Source organism: Trichosurus vulpecula, chromosome 6, assembly GCF_011100635.1.
Source record: "Trichosurus vulpecula isolate mTriVul1 chromosome 6, mTriVul1.pri, whole genome shotgun sequence".
In the NCBI taxonomy this organism is placed as follows: domain Eukaryota; kingdom Metazoa; phylum Chordata; class Mammalia; order Diprotodontia; family Phalangeridae; genus Trichosurus; species Trichosurus vulpecula.
In genome coordinates, this window is record NC_050578.1 from 96,608,595 (window position 1) to 96,626,468 (window position 17,874).

Below are 17,874 nucleotides of genomic sequence, written 5' to 3' on the forward strand. Positions count from 1 at the left end.
TCCTGCAAATGTTTCTATTCCATTCTCAATTATCTTGCCCTTGTCATTTTCCTGTTAAGGATGAAGAGCTGGGAGGTGTGGAGAATAGAACTTTAGACTCTTGGGTTAGATCGTTAAGAGAGAATCAGGGGGAAGAGAGTGGATCTTCCTCAATGAGATTTTCTATGTTTATCTTTTCCCATCTTACTTCCCCTTTGCGTATAGCTAGCCTTCCTAAGCTTTATTCCAAAATTGAATGGTATGCTCACAATGTTACTATTTCAAGCAAGCTCTTTGTGTAACCATGCCGGCCCTGCTGAGCAAACTCACACTCCAGGTACTCCTTATGGCCACCTAAACTTACAGAGGTTGTTGTCTTACCTGCACTTTCCCTAGTAGGGCTTCCTAGCTTCTCCAAGCATCTATTCTATCATGCTCCATATATAGCTCCACAAGAGTTACCTCCAAGAACACTCTGCTCCAAACCCTGTCCAGCTGCACATAGCTGCCTGAAGTCCTATGACAATTCTGCCTTCAGACCAGGCTCTTCTGTCCAATAATAATCTATCTGAATTTATTCCTTAGTGTTCAACAAATTCCCCTTCCATGATTCTTTCTCCATCTTTGTGATCCTGAATCCCTTGTTGCAATTAGGCAAACCCTGTGATCAGTTCCCAGTTCCTATTCCCCTCGATCCAATCTTTCTTTAGCTATTCACCCCTTCTACTGTGCTCTCTGGAATGCCTACTCCATGGGAAACAAACTAGATTGTTTCTTAAAACATTCCCTTCCTTACTCCTTTCATTTCTTGAATTCTTTGAGATCTGATTCCCTCCTGATGACACAGCTTGCTGTGCCACAATTTCCAGCACTGGTTATAGTTTCACTCATACCTTCCCCCTAAAACATACACACGCGCACGCACATACACACACACACACACACACACACACACACACACACACTAGTCATGGTGGGAGAACTTCAATACTCCTTGTTGCTCTTCATTATCATTTCTAGACTCTCCCTCTACCACCACAATTCAGTGACTTCTCTTCTGAAGTTCATTCAATCCATATTCTTCATCCAATCAAGATTCTGGTAGATGTCAGCTACCAAACTCAAGGACAGCCTCCTTTCTTCTCCAATAAGTTCAGTGCCTGGCTCACAGTCTTTTTCTCCTCCCCAACGTCTACCCTCACACTAGGTGACCTCAATATGCATATTGATACTCTTCCAAACACCTTAACCTCCTAAATATTTTAATAGTTAGATAACATCATGAAATCAATGTGTTAAGTTTCTCTTTCAAAACTCAAACATTCATGTTGAAAGTCACAATAATTTTGGAATTTTCTAATGTTTCCTGTAGCCCAGAGATAATTTTTTTTTCTCTGCAGATGACTCAGACAAAAAAAATCTGGATGACTGAGTATGTATCACTACCGAAATACCAGTAAATACATTAACTGGAAAGACCCAAATGTCTGTGGTTTCCTGACAATCAAGCAGTTAGAGGTAACAGTGGATGTGGAAAGTCTATATTTTTAAAAAATTTAACTTATTTTGTATTATTCTGAATTAGACAAACACAAACATACATTGCCATTTCTGTAAACAGAGGAAAAGAAAGAAAACTCATATATAAAATTAAGAACCTTTGTTGCAACTTATTTTTTTAACATATAGTAAATACAACACATTCATTTCAAAACTGTCCTGTTTGTGTCTCCCTATAAAATTCCTTCTGTTCTTTTTTGTGCATTTTAAAAATTCTTCAGTGACATTTTCATTTTTAAATTGCTATTAATGTAATATAATAATTAATACATTAATATCCATATCTAGAAATGCTGATGGTTTATATGAACATTTATATCTTGCTACTTTGATGGTTATTTTTTTCAATTAGTTGGTACTTGACTTTCTATAGTTCACTAAATAGAACATTATATAATCTTAAAAAGTAATATTTTTTTTTTGCCCAGGCTTGTGCCCTTAATTTCTTTTTATTATCTCATAGTTAGCATTTCCAGAAACACAGCAAATCTTAGTTGTGATACTGGGCATACTTTCCTTATCCCTGATGTTATTTGAATTTCTGGTTTCTAGTAATTGAATTACTACTAATTGAATTTCTAGTGATTGAATTACTAGTAATTAAATTACTAGTTTCTAGTAATTTTCTATTAAATATCATGCTGACTCTCAGTTTTAGAGGGAAATTATTTATGTTTCTGAAATATCAATTTATTCCTATCTGTTCAATGTCTTTAATAGAAATAGATATAGTTTATTTTTTAATCCATCTCTATTATCATCATATGGATTTTTTGCGTTTTTATTAATATGGTTTATTAGGTTTATAATTTTCGTTGAACTAATCATAGATACCTGTTATAAGTTCAATTGGGTCATAGTGTGTGCTTTTTTAATATGCAACTCTGATTTCTTTATTAATATTTTATTCAATATTTTTAGTTGATAACCATTAAAGATGTTGATCTATAGTTTTCCTTCTGTTCTTTGTCTCTTCCTGGTTTATTATCAAAGTCACATTTGTATCATAGAAAAGATCTGGTAGGATCCCTTGTTTTTTTTTTAATTTTTGAAAACAGTTTATATAATATTGGTCCTAATTATTCTTTACATATTTGATAGAATGCACTTGTTAATCCATCTGGCTTTTTGTTTCCCTTTTGAGGGTTTTTTTGGTAAATAGTATTTTATTTTTTCTAATTACATGTAAATATAGTTTTCAACATTCATTTTTATAAGATTTTGAGTTTCAAATTTTCTTTGTCCCTTTAGCCCTCCTTACTTCCCATTCTCCCTCCCCAAGATGGCAAGCAATCTAATATGTAATAACATGTAAACATATTTCCACATTATTTAAGTTATGAAAGAAGAATCAGAACAAAAGGGAAAAGCCACACACACAAAAGTGAAAATAGTCTGCTTCAATCTATACTCAGACTCCATAGCTCTCCCTCTGGATGTAAATAGCATTTTCCATTGTGAGTCTTTTGGAATTGTTTTGGATCATTGTGTTGCTGAGAAGAACTAAGTCAATCATAGCTGATCATCACATAATGTTGCTGTTACTATGTACAGTGTTCTGGTTCTGCTCACTTCACTCAACATCAGTTTGTGTAAGTCTTTCCAGGTTTTTTTTTTCTGAAATACAACTACTCATCATTTCTTATAGCACAATAGTATTCCCTTACATTCATATAACACAACTTGTTCAGCCATTCCCCAATTGTTGGGCATTCCTTCAATGTCCTATTATTTGCTACCACAAAAAGAGCTACTATAAATATTTTTGTACAAATAGGTCCTTTTCCCTTTGAGGGTATTTTTACAGCTCATTTGATTTCTTTTTCTGAGATTGGGTAATTTGAATTTTCTATTTCTTGTTCAATTAATATGGTTAATTTGCACATATATACCCATTGCATTTAAATTATGAGTTTTATTGGCACAAAATTGAGCAACATACTTTTTTTATTAATTCCTTTTATTTCATCTTCATTTGTTATGACTTTTCCTTGTTAATTTTAAATATTGTCAATTTCTTTTTTCTCTGTCAAATTAGCTAACAGTTCGCATTTTTATTGGTTTAACAAAACTAGTTCCAAGTTTTATTTAGGAAGTCTTTTTTTTTACTTTAAAAAAATGCATTTTGTTCATTGTCTTTCCCCACTATTTAGAAATGCATCTTTATCAAATGTTATGAATTACATTTCTTCCTATAGTTTTCTTCAGTTGAGGCCTAGATGGTACTTGAAGGCTTCCCTTAAGCTATCATTTCTTATGATTTCTAGATGATTCTGATTGTCAGATATAATTTTGTTTTTATCTTGTTTTAGAGTACTTTGCAGATGGTAGCAACACATGCTTCCAGGCCATTATTTTGAGTCTTAAGGCAAATACTATCGTGTTTTCACCATTTTTTCTCACATAATGATCAAATTTCTCAGCCTATTTGCACATGTGCCTTGAACAATTTGGAAATCATATGTAACTTTATTATAAACAAGTTGTTTCTTTGTTATCAACAACAGTATTATAGCATAGGGTATGAGAGAAATCGGAAAAATTGTGATTTTTTTTTCCTTCTGAAATGAGGTTAAAAACATTTTAAAGTCATCAAAACTGAATCACTATGGATTTGGCATCCTTTCTGCAAAGTCAATGTGATGATTATAACACTATCTGCTTCTGCCACTCAGACACACACGTAAACACAACTCATCATCAATTTAACTATTCAAAAACATTTTAATTTTTTTTTTAAATTTAAAGTGCTTTTTGCATGCAAAACTTTGGAATAGATGCTACCAAAACATAAATTTTCAACATGACATTGTGCCTGTAGTCATGGAGCTTATAGTCCAACCATATTAGAGTAGTGGGCTACATATTACAAAAAGGTTGGTAACTCTACAGGAAATGGTTACATTTGGCAATGTAAATATATGTGGAATTATAATGTGGAGATGTGGTCTGGTTCAATGGAAAGCATACCAGATTTGGTGTCAGAAAACCTGGATTTAAATCCCAGATCCACTTCTTATTTCCTGTGTGAGAGACTACTCCTCAGCCTTAAAATGATAGTGTTGGACTAGATGACTTGTATGGTCATTTCCAAATACAAATCTAAGATCCTATAAATAAGCTCTTGCATTTACTTTCCTAATATAGATATTAGTTGGAATTTTTTTACTAAATAAAATTCATAACCATCGTACTATTTTTGAACTACTCTAATAGTCTTGAAGTCTTATATTAGCTAAAAATGAGAGGGGACTTTAAAAAGTAATTAAACTTTGAACTAAAATGGGCTTTCAAGCCTCAACTGTGTTTTAATATCCACAGTTTAATATGCATCTACTATTGTCTTTTCAAGGAAAAATGTTGTTTAAAATAATGGCAATAAAAATTTAATTAAGTTTTTACATACTTAGATGGAGCTTGGGGAAATATAAAAAGAAAAGACAAACTAAAATTTCTTGTCAGAACATTTTAATGAAATCTCAGTTCTATACTAATTACAAATACCAAAATGGATTATGATTCCATATAGATATTTAACAGGATAAAGTTTATTTGAAATTACATTTTTATATACTTATTTCTTTTACTAACACAATAAATGATTTTTAAAACCAAATAAGACATGATGCAATCATACATAAACTTTCATTAGAATCTGTCTCTGATTCTGTTGTGACTATAACCTTGAAATCTCAAAAACCAAGCCAGTAGGACACAAACTAGAAAGACCTTGAATAGTGGCTCCATAATGGTATAGAAGGGCACCCGGCTGACCATAGGATGAAGAATGTTCTGGTCATAGTAACTTTCGAAGACCCTCTACTAAGATGTTGAAGATTTGTGATCTACATGGGAAAATGGAATAATTCAGGGTGTGTGAACGAAAGTAGTCTGAGATAAGACTGAGAAGGCATGGTGGACCAATGGTGTTGGGCTATGAATGCCAGGCTTTGGAGTTTGAATTCTATATAGCAGGTAAAAGGGAATCATTGAAAGTTTCTGAACAGAATAACACGTTTAGACCTGTGAATGAGAAAGATTAATTTGGTAGTACTAGAAAGTCTGGATTAGCTAAGAGTGGTAAGAGAAGTAGGATGACTAAACTTATAGTCCAGGCAAGTGATAATAGGGACCTGTACTAGGATGATGCCAGTAGGAATAGAGAGGAGGAGACAGTTACTCTATGAGAGAACACAGAGGCAGAATCTAGAGGACTTGGCAACTGATCGAAGGTAGAAAGTAAGGCAGATGTAAATATCAAAGATAACATTAAGATTTTCAATATGGGAGACAATATTGGTGATAATAACAGAAATGGTAAAGTTAGAAGAAGTAGATTTGGGGGTGGGGGGTAGAAGGTAACTCTGTGACAGACATATTGAGTTTTAGCTTCCAGTGGCACATCTACATGATGATTTTTCTCTCTACAGTTGGCAACATGTATCTGAAGCTCAGAAAAGATGTAAGGGCTGGACTTACGCATTTGAAAAGCTACTGTAAATGTGTAAAGTTACAAAAGTGAATAACATTTCCAAGAGAAAGGGTAGAATAAGAACAGCAAAGCAGGCAGAGGGAGAAAAATGGAGATAAGTGTTTGGGATATAGAATAGGAGTCAGGGAGGGAAAAAAAGCCATCAATCCCTCCCCCCTTTTATTTGTTACAGAAGAGATGCTCCACTGCTTACTGCCTACTGGCTTTTTTGACCGTTTAGATTTATGTAGAATATAATATACAGGACCTTCCATGTTATGCAATGAATAAAAATCCTGAAGAAGCCTCCTGTGAATGGTAATAAAAACAACACTGGACTTGCTTCATTGTTAGTTGTGAATCATAATTTCACAGCACAGACCATCTTTAAATAGCCATTATTTGAACAATTTTCTGGAAATGGCTCACTTTTTTGCTAAGTTGGAAATGTCAGTCCACATCCGAAATGTTCTCATTCAAAGCATGAACTAGAGTGACTCAGGCTTTTTCTTTGGGCTATGATCTCTCATGTTTTTTTTTTCTTTTTTTTCTCATCTGCCTCCTAAGAAGTAACTAAGAAATAACCAGACTCTCTGGAGCTCATTTTCCCCATCTTTAAAAAGAATGGGCCAGAATAAATGATCTTTAATGTCCCCTTCAGCTCTAAATCCTATGACTAGTCCAATGAAAGGCATCGGTTCAGAGAAGAGGCAATTTATTCCCTTTACTCATAATTCTAGACATTCTCAATTAAAGGTATTATGGGTCTCATAAAAATGTTAAATTGAACCTCTGGGCTATATCTTCACCCTTGCTTCACTGTTACTCAAGGTGTACATTTCATGGATTGGAGATGGTTGAGTATTCCTTTTCTCTTTAAAACACATAGAGTGAACACAAGGTCAGTCTGTTACTAACTGTGACCCTAGGCAAGCCACTCAAGCCTGTTTGCACAGTTTCTCATCTGTAAAGTGAGCTGCAGAGGGAAATGACAAACTACTCAATATCTTTGCCAAGAAAACTCCAGTGGGGTCACAAAGAGTCAGACATGACTGAAACCAAGAAAAATTAACAAACAACACAGTGGACTGGAGATTAGTTCCTTAGTCAGTCAACAAGCATTTAGTTGATAATCAATTAATATATTCTAGGCATAGTTCTAAAAGCTGGAGATACAAAGAAAGGAAAACAACAGCCCCTACCCTCAAGAATTTCATATTCTTTTTCATTGTTCTATGATATTTTTAAAGTGTTTTTTTAATGAACATGAACTTTTTCTTCTTTCTCCCACCTCTTCCCCCTGGAAAAAAAAATAAAATGTACAAATAAATGTACAAATGTAATCAAGTGAAACAAATTCCTTCATTTAACTGAGTGCTGGGTCTCAAATCAGAACACCTGAGTTCAAATCTGCCTTCAAGTACATTTACTAACTCTGTGACTCCGGGCAAATCAGTTCACCCATTTGCCACAATTGTCTCATCTGTAAAACAATAATGGCACCTATCTTCCAGGATTGTTGTAAAGATCAAATAGAATAGGGGCAGCTAGGTGACACAGTGAGTAAAGTATCGCCCTGGAGTCAGGAGGACCTAAGTTCAAATCTGGCCTCAGGCACTTGACACACAACATACTTACTAGCTGTGTGACCTTGGGTGAGTCACTTAACCCCTATTGCCCTGCCTCCCCCTCCCCTCCAAAAAAAAGAATTAAAAAAAGATCGAATAAGATTATATTTGTAAAATACTTAGTACAATGCCTCACACATAGTAGGTGCTAAAGAAGTGTTTGTTCCTTTCCTTCCTTCTCCCCCTCCCACATTAGCTATGTCCAAAAATGTATACCTCGTCCTTCATCTTGAATCTTCAGTTATGTCAGGAGGTAGGTAGCCTACTTCAGAATTAGTGGTCTGGAATCCTGCGTGATTGCTACATTGATCAGAGTTCTTGCATTGCTCAAAGTTTGTCTTTACAGCATTGTTACTGCATAACAATGTTTCCCTATTTCTTCTCACTTTGTTTTGTATTCATACAATGCTTCCCAGATTTCTTTGAAACTATCCCTTTCATCATTTCTTAAGATGCATTGATATTTCTATGTAACCTTGATTTTACTTTTTCAATTAACAAGCATTCATTTTTCTCTATCCCATATCCTTCCCATATTAAAAAAATAAAAATATAATCCTTGTAACAAATATGAATAATAGGCAAAACAAAATTCTGCCTTTGTCACATATAATAAAATATACCTCATTCTGCATCTTGGGTATGTGACTTCTCTGTCAGGAGATGGATAATAAATTGTATCATCAATTTTCTGGTATCATTGCTGGTCATTGCATTTATCAGAACTTTCAAATTTATTTTCCCTTATATTATTGTATTTATAATTGTATAAATATACAATTTTATAACTCCTGGTTCTGCTTACTTCACTTTGTGTTGGTTCATACAAATCTTCCAAGGGTTCTCTAAAATCATCCTTTCTGTCATTTCTTAGAGCATAATAGTATTTCTGGACATTAAGATACCGTAATTTTTTCAGCCATTCCTTCAACTGATGGGTCCTCCCTTAGATTCCATTTCTTTGCCTTTACACAAAAACCTGCTCTAACTTTTAACTCTTTCGTTGAGTTCATCAGAATATTAGCCTCATAGAGGAATTACTGGGTCAAAGATCATGACCAGTTTAGTTACTTTGGTAACTTAGTTCTAAATTGTTTTCCCAAACAACTAAACCAAATAAGTTCCACCAACATTACTTTAATGTGTCTTATTTTTTCCCAACAAATCCAACACTTGTCCTTTTCTGTGATATTTGCCAATCCAATGGATGTAAGGTGGAAGCTCAGAGTTGATTTACAATTCTCTAATTATTAGTGATTTGGAGTATTTTACATGACTTTTGATAATGTGTATTCTTCCTTTGAAAACTACCTATTCATATTGATTTTGTAATGTTTCTTGTACTTATAAACTTTAATCAGATCCTTAGGTATATTTGAAATGAGCCCTTCATCAGAGAAATTTGCAAAGATGTTTTCCACTCAGTTATGTTTTTCTTCTTATTTTACCATTGGTTTTGTTTGTGCAAAAAATTCAGTAAATGTTATATAATCAGACTCATCCATTCTATTTCCTATAATCCTCTTGATAACTTATTTCATCATAAAGTTTTTACCTATCTATAAAATTGAGAGGTTATTTCTTGGCTGTCAAAATTTTTTATGATACAACCTTTCATATCTTAGTCATGTATTGATATGGATCCTATTATGGTGTATCAGTAAGGCAAGATTCACGATATGGATGGTGACCATGAATATGCCTATATAGTTTGGAATCGCAAAGTGTAAGAGACTTTCTATGTAGAAGGCAGAGGAAGTAAAACATTTATTCAGACACCAGAGGATCAAATCCCAAAACCAATCATTCCAATTTGACATAGCAACAACTGTATCCCAAAACCAGTAAATCCACTTCAATGTAACAGCAAGGAAATTAAAATACAATATGGAAACAAGGAGCCAAGCCATCCTGTAACCTTCCCCTCTGCTGGGGCCTTCCCATAAACACCCATTCACAAACCTTAGCTGTCTGCTTGCCTGTGTCCTCTCCTCCCACAGTTCTGAAAACCTTGCAGTTCTCTCAGCCCTTCCAGTTCTCCATCTCACAGTTCTCTCTTCTTCTCTCTCCATGTGTGCCTCCCTCTCTCCATCTCTTTCTCCTTGAGCTGAATTCTGAGCTTAATGGATAACCTCAGGGTATATGTACCTCTTCTTAGGACTCCAGGGCTCCATACCTAATGAGCAAAAGGGTATGGGCCTGGGGCTTAGTACCCACTTAGCAAAAGAGTGTGGGCCCTTAACTAGACCCGCCTGAGGCCTATTAAATGGGCAGAGAATATATTTAATAGGGATTAGCACCACATATGGAATGTTGTGTGATATGTGATATGCTCATCTCAACCTAATTTGTGCCAGACTGCTTTCCCATTTTTCTAGAGGTTTTGTCAAATATTTAGCCTGGACACCGATATTTGGGGACTTTGGGTTTATCAAATATTCACCCACTGTGCTTGCTTCCTTCTGTATGTTGTATCCCTAATTTGTTCCACTGACTAACTTCTTTATTTCTTCTTTTAAGCAGTACTGAATACGGGTTGATTACTGCTTTTAATATACTTTAAGATCTGATACTTTGAACTCTTTTCCTTCCCACTTTTTATTTTCATGATTTCTCTTTGAGATTCTGGATCTTTTATTTTTCCAGATAAATTTAGTGATAATTGTTTTTTCTAGCTCTCTATAATAGTCCTTTGGTGTTTTCTTTGCTATGGCACTGAATAACTCAGTTAATTTTGGTAGCATTGTCATCTTTATTTTAGTGACTGCCTACCCATAAGCAATGAATACTTCTCTAATTACTTAGGTCCATCCTTGTTTCTCTAGAGTATTCTGTACTTATATTCATATAGTTCCCACATTTGTCTTTGTAGATAAACTCCCAAACATATATACATATATATATATATATATATATATGTATATGTATACACACACACACACACACACACACACACATATATATATATATATATATATATATATATATATATACACATATATTTCTATAGGCATTTTAAATGGAATTTCTCTTCCTGGCAGATTTTGCTGGACACATAGAGAAATTCTGATGATATTTGCGGATTTATTTTATATTGTGCTATTTTACCGATATTATTATTTCAATTCATTTTAGTTGATTCTCCTGGGTCTTTAAAGTAAACCATTATATCATCTCCAAAAATGCAGTAATTATGTTTCTTGTGAGTATATTTATTCCCTCAATTTATTTTTCTTATTGCAATAGTTATCATTTCTACCACAAATGATAATGGAGATAATAGATATCATGACCCACAATCTTAGTGGAAAGTCTTCTAGTTTATCCCCATCATACGTAATGCTAGCTGTTGGTTTTAGATAAACACTATGTTAAGCAAATATCAATGGGTACAATATTGCTATCATAATCTTTTTTTCTGTATTTATATAATGTAGGAATTTTGTTGTTCTTATCCTAAATATGGCATATCCTTTTATAACTATGCTAATATTAAACTTAATCAGAATCTTGCTATAAATCCAACTTCGTCAAATCACACATACATACACACATATATGCATGTGTGTAATGTTATTTGTGTATGTATATATACAGAGAGAGAGATCTGTGTGGAATGTGCTGTGATAACCTTCTTACTAATATTTTATTTAAAAAGTGTTATCAATATTCATTAAGGATATTAATATATATTTTTCTTCCTCTATCTTGATTCTCCCTGGTTTAGGTATTAACCATATTTATATCATAGAAGGAGTTTGATAGGATCCTATATTTCTCTATTTTTTACAAATGTTTATGTTGAAATTAATTATTCTTTGAATGTTTGATTGAATTAATGTGTAAACTTTGCTGGAACTGATTATTTTTAAATGCTGTTGTGGCTGCTCAAAATTATTTTTCTGAAATTGGGTCATTTCAGTCATTGGATATTTTACATATCTGTAAATATTCATCCATTTCATCTAAGCTGTAAGTTTTATTCCATATAGTTTGGCAAAAATTGTTTCTAATAATTTCTTCTTTCTTCTTCATTTGTTGCTAATTGTCCATTTTCATTTTTGATATTGGTCATTTGGGTTTGTTCTTCCCCTTTTCAAACCAAATTAGCTAACAGTTTCTTTACATTGTAGATATAGTTGTATCTACCTACAACAACATTTTTGTTTTCAATTTTATTAGTTGCTTTTTTCTCTTCAGAATTTACATTTTTGCTTTAACTTGTCTACTACATTTTTTTACTTTCATGCTCAGGTCATTTGTTGGTTTTTTTTTTTAACTTTTGCTGATGAAAATATTAAAGGATGTAAAGTTTTCCCAGAAAGTATCATTTTGGCTGAAACCCCAAAATTTTGATATATTGTCTAATTGTTATCATTTTTAATTAAATTATCTATTGTTTTTATTATTTATTCTTTGATTTTTGGTTCATCGCTGTATTGTCTCTAATTTTTTTAAGTTACTTAGCCTCCAATTATTTTTCACTCTTGTCTTCAATGGTCCCTTAGTGGATACAATTTTAATTGCATTGTGTTCAGTGAAAGACATTATTTCTGTTTTTCTGAATTTGTTTGTGGTATTTTTGTGCCCTAATACTTGGCATATTTTTCTAAAGGTATCATGAATAGTTGAAAAACATATGTACTGTTTTCTAATCGCATTCAGTAATTGATAGACATTTATCATATCTAACTTTTCTAAAGTTCTATTCTAGCTCTTATCTTCATTTTGTTTATGTGTTTGTTAGGTTTGTCTGTCTGAAAGAGATACTTTGAGGCCTTCAGGTATTATAATTTTATTCTCTATTTCGACCCATAACTTGTTTCTAATGATTTCCTTTCATTCTTTTTTATTTATTGTTGTCTCCATCTTTATACAGGTAATTTGATTTTCCTCTTTATCATCATCATATTAGCTAATGCTTTATCATTCACAATTAAAAAATCTTCTATTTTTATTTGTTAATTCAATGTTTTAAATTTTGTAAATCTCCAATTTTCAGGGTTTCCATCTTGATGTTTGATAGTATTATTATAAATTTGTTGGTTTTCTAGTTTTTTTTGCTTATGTGCCTATTTCATCTGTTGGCTCTGTTTTTTTCTTTTATGGATGAGAGTTTAGAAACATAAATTCCCCCTGCCCCAGGACTGCTCTGGCTGTGCCCCTCAAATTTTTGTATGCTGCCTTTTGTCTGTCAATACTTCATTAAATTATCTGGCATTTCTATAGTTTGTATTTTGACTCACCAATTTTTCAGGATTAAATTATTTAGTCACTAATTAGTTTTAATCATTTTTAGCAGTCTTTTATTGTGTTGTGGTCAATAAATGATATGTTTAAGATATATGCTATCTGCATTCATTTTTGAGATTTTATGACCTTATACACGGTTGGTGTTGGCAAAGGTGCCATGCAAAGCTGATAAATCTATATTCTGTTCCCATTTATGAATCACCAAAGTCCTCTCAAATCTAACTTTTCCAAAGGTCTATTTTAGATCTTTAACTCTTTTCTTGTTGTTTTTTTGTTAGATTTTTCTGGCTCTCTGGAGTACATTGGTGTTCAGCACTTTGTAGTTTTCCTATTTCTCCCTGTAATTCATTAATATAGTTAGATGTTATGTCATTTGATGCACATATTTTAAATTACATATTTCATTATCTATGGTATCTACAACTGTGTACTTGCTTAATTTCTTGCTGGAATTCTAGGTGACTGTGGCCAAGTTGTATTTTTCTTTGAATCTTTCATAGATTTTGTAGTTATTTACTTCTCTGTACAAGAAAGCAGTGTGATGAAAGCAGTATTTGGGGAAGATTTGTGGATAACAGTGTAGCACTCGGACTGCTCACTCTAAGGCCTACCTTCTTTTCTTGTCACACATGTACTCAGGACGAACTTCATGTGTCTTCTCAAGTATGTTAACACCAGTAGCCTATTCACATTTACCCTTTGCTTGCCTTTCATATTCACTAGGCATCTTTTGCTCGCTTTTCACATCTCTTACACCTTTGATTCTTGTCAGATTTGATGGTCCTTGCCTCTCAGTCAGGCAATATTGTTATTCAAAAGTTAGTCTTGTCCAAAAAATATATTTATAATATCTCTTTTCATGGTTGCAAAGAACTGGAAAATAAGGGGATTGTCATCGTTTGGGGAATGTCTAAGCAACTTGTGACATTTGATTGTGATAGAGGACTATTGTACTATAAGAAATGTTGGGGTGGGGGGAGAGTGTCAGATAAAAATATTTCAAGGCACATATGAACTGATTCAAAGTAAAATGAGAAGAACCGGGAGATCATTGTGCACAGTAACAGCCATGTTGTAATGATGATCAGCTGGGAAAGACTTGGCTATGCTGATCAATACAGTGATCCAAGACAATCCAAAGGACCCATGATGAAAAGTGTTGTCTACTTCCAGAGAGAGAGAGAGAGAGAGAGAAAACTTAAGAACTCTGAGTGCAAATCAAAGTATAATTTTCTCAATTTATGTTTTTTTGACATATGAATAATATGGAAATATGTTTTACATGATTAATTGATGTATAATTGATATTATATTGTTTGCCTTCTCAGTGAGTGGTGAAGGAGTAGTTGGGAGGGGGAGAATCTGGAACTCAAAATTTAAAAAGAAAAGGACATAAAAATATAAATAAAAATAGAAAAAGAAAACAAAAAAGGATAGGCTTTTGTATTCATGAACAGCTCCAGGTTACGCAAGATGCCGCATGATTTCCTAATTGTGATATATCCTTCTCTCCTATTTTTTATTATTCAATTCTGATCCAAGCTAATTGTCCATCTACAATACGCATCCCAGACTTAACTGTGGATCTACTAACTCAATGACTCACTATTCAGATGCATGTCATAAGATGGATGATACATATTCATCATTCACTTTGACCTATCTCTGAAGACTGAAAGAACAATCTCTTTTGAAGGATCATGTAAGTCACTGAAGAACTTATAATGTTCTGGGACTTGACACAAATAGCCCGATGCTATCTATAATAAACAGAAGAAATTGGAGAACCTCAATGTCAATGGGAAAAATTTTTTTTTCTACTTTTCCTTTGCACAAAACATCCACTACAGTATTGGAAAACACTTTTGGAAAGCCCATGTGCATTTGTTTTATCCCTCACTTAATATGGAAATTCAGCATATTAGTGCATGAAATTATCAGTGCTAACATTTCTTGTCTCAAGGACATTGACTATGAAGAGAGTCTTTAAGCTTTACCTCACCAAATTCCTTTTTGCAATCAAAAAACAATAAGGCAGCAAGGTAGTGTTTACTTTATACCTCTTATAGTCCGTTCTGTGATAATGATTATGGAGTCAGCTAGAAAAAATCATCTGTGCTTTCTTCTCATATTTTCATCAACATTATGGATATGTGCATTTTCATAAATATTAAATATTCCTTAAAATTAGATATGTGGATCAATAGTTGTGCTTTATTTCTGGGTACATTTTGGGGGGAGGGGTAGAAGTGGAGAACAAGAAGTAAGGATATCCACCAAGGTACTTTTCATTCTTTGGATCCCCTCATCCCTCTTGAAATACCTTGAGAAATGACAACTAGGTATCTGTAAAATTGTCTTTCCTCTTCACCTCCCTGTCCCACCCCAGCTCAGCTTTCTTTGGCATGTATTTAGTCAGGATCAGTCCCTCTTCCCAATTCCATCCTCCCAAGTTTTATGGATATTTCCACAAAAAGAACATTCTCTACCAACGTGGTAGGTGCTAAATGATAAGACAAGGTATCTTAATTAAACAGAATAATAGAATAACAACCTAGGAAAAAGCAAAGTTCAAAAGATTTGAATACTATGTGATACTTAAACATTTAAATACTTAAGTATTTTTATCTTGTTTAGTTTCACAACATCCCTGGATCAATTTAGCAGAAAAGGAATTTTAACCCATTTTTAGGTAGGGAAACTAAGATCTGATAATATGAAATGCACCCACTTTATATCACTCATAGTGCTTCAAAGTCATGGATGAAATCCATGACCTACTAACCGAATACTGGACTTTTTCTAATGTATATAAGAAAGAGAAATCTTTGGCCATTGTAAAAAGAACCTCCTTTCTCTCTGCAAAGGATATTGCAAAATGTCTGAAAGCATAAATACCAAAGAGATATGCACTTTGCCCATTCTGTTAGCAAGTGACAGAAATGTCTTTCAACAGCCTAATTATATGGTTATGGTCCACTGACAGAACCATTTGTCAGTTATGTGCACCTGCTGATTAGAATGAGAATTTTAAAAGTTCAATCACTGTGTAAAAAAACAGAAATCCATTTTTCTCTTTGCAATGAAAATAGAGATGAAGGTGTATTGAATACTCATCTTGCTATTTTTAACTGACTTAGAGATATAAGCTGTATTCCAATGCAGATTAAATCAATGATTTGGAGGCTCTGTGAAAAAGTTCCTGAAGTCAATGCAATGAAGAAGCTTAACATCAATTCAATTAACAGCTGCATCAAAATATAAATTTTAGGAAAAAAAAACTAGTGACAGTTCCAAGATCCTGTTTTTATTATGAGGAACTGTACATCACAGATTATTAGAATTTATTTGGCTCTATTCTTTGAGTTCACAACACAGGGACAGGATATAATTGGATTTTACATCGACCCTTTTTAACTGCTGGTCTTTCAAAAAGTATTTCCAGTCAGCCACTGACAGGCAAACTTTGATACAGAGTACACATGGAAATATGCCCTTTCCAATTAGAAGTATTTTATTTATGTAATAATACATCTTGTTGGATAGTTATAGGATTTCCAAGAGGACTATGTACAAGATACTGCTGTTCAGATATATTGAAAGAAATAGCTAGATACAGGGCAATCTGTAGACCACAGTTGCTATGGAAACTGCTTTCTTACCAGATATACTTTCTAGAGTTATTTTCTAGCTTGTTCCGTTCCATTCAATTTAGTACTCACATGGCGCCATTCATTTTAAACTTTTTAAAAATTTCATTTTTTGCTAAGTGCATTTGAAAGATTATGGGTATGGAGCTGGAAGGTCTAAGTTTGAATGCTGTTTCTGTTGCTTACCATATATGTGACTTACACAGATGGCATGACTAGTCTTTTAATCTCCTCGACTGTAAAATGATGGAGATAGTCTAGAATTCAGTACTTCTTAAACTGTGGATTGTGACCCCATGTGGGGTCATGACCCACAGCTTAAGAATCACTGAAGGGGTCTCGAGGGAAAAAAGTTTAAGAAGCTCTGGTCTAGATGATTTCTAGGGTCCCTCTCACTTCTAAATTTATTATCCTATGGTTTTGAATTAAGAAAGAGTAGTTATGTGAAAGATAAGTAAATTAAAGAAGCATGGAAGACATTACCTGTTACATCTGTGGATGGAGGAAGAATTCATAACGAAAGAAGGCATAGAAGGGCATCTAGGTGGCACAGTGAGTAAAACACTGGCCCTGGAGTCAGGAGGACCTGAGTTCAAATTTGACCCCAGATACTTGACATGCTTACTAGCTGTGTGACTTTGGACAAGTCACTTAGCCCCAACTGCCCTGCCTTTCCCCCTCAAAAAAACAAAAAAAAAAACAAAGAAGACATAGAAATCTTCGCAGGAGGTAAAACAGACAATTTTGATTACACAAAATTTTAAATTTTTGCACAAACAAAACCAAGGCAGATAAAATTAGAAGAAAAGCAGGAATTTGGAGTGAAAAAAATCTTTGAAGTAAATTTCTTTGATCAAGGTCTCTTTTCTAAGATATATAGAGAACTGATTTAAATTTGTAAGAATAAGAGACATTGATAAATGACCAAAGGATATAAATAGACAGTTTTCAAGAACAATATCCAAGTTCTCAATAGCCATATGGAAAAAAAATGTTCTAAATTACTAATAATTAGAGAAAAGCAACTTAAGACAATTTTCAGGTACCACCTCACACCCATCAGATTGGCTAAGTTGGCAAAAAGGAAAGTGGAAAATGCTACAAAGGCAGTAGGAAAAAATACTTTAATGAACTCTTGGTGGAGTTGTGAATTGATCCAAAAATGCTAGGCAGTAATATGGAACTATGCTCAAAAAGCTATTACACTGTGCATATCCTTTGACCCAATAATACCACTACTAGCTCTATATTCCAAAAAGATCAAAGAAAAAGTAAAAGAACTCACATGTACAAAAAACATTTATAAGCAACTTTTTCTGTGATGGCAGAGAAT

General features: G+C 33.5%; 1 protein-coding gene across 1 annotated transcript in view; it reads left to right on the top strand.

Annotated features, from left to right (window-relative positions):
- Nucleotides 1-283: 283 nt before the first annotated feature.
- The window catches only part of LOC118854692 (endogenous retrovirus group K member 8 Gag polyprotein-like), a 59,130-nt gene continuing 41,539 nt past the window's right edge, over nucleotides 284-17,874 (top strand). The window contains exon 1 of the mRNA XM_036764987.1: nucleotides 284-316. Coding sequence (XP_036620882.1) covers nucleotides 284-316 — 33 coding nt within the window. The remainder of the gene's footprint in view (nucleotides 317-17,874) is intronic.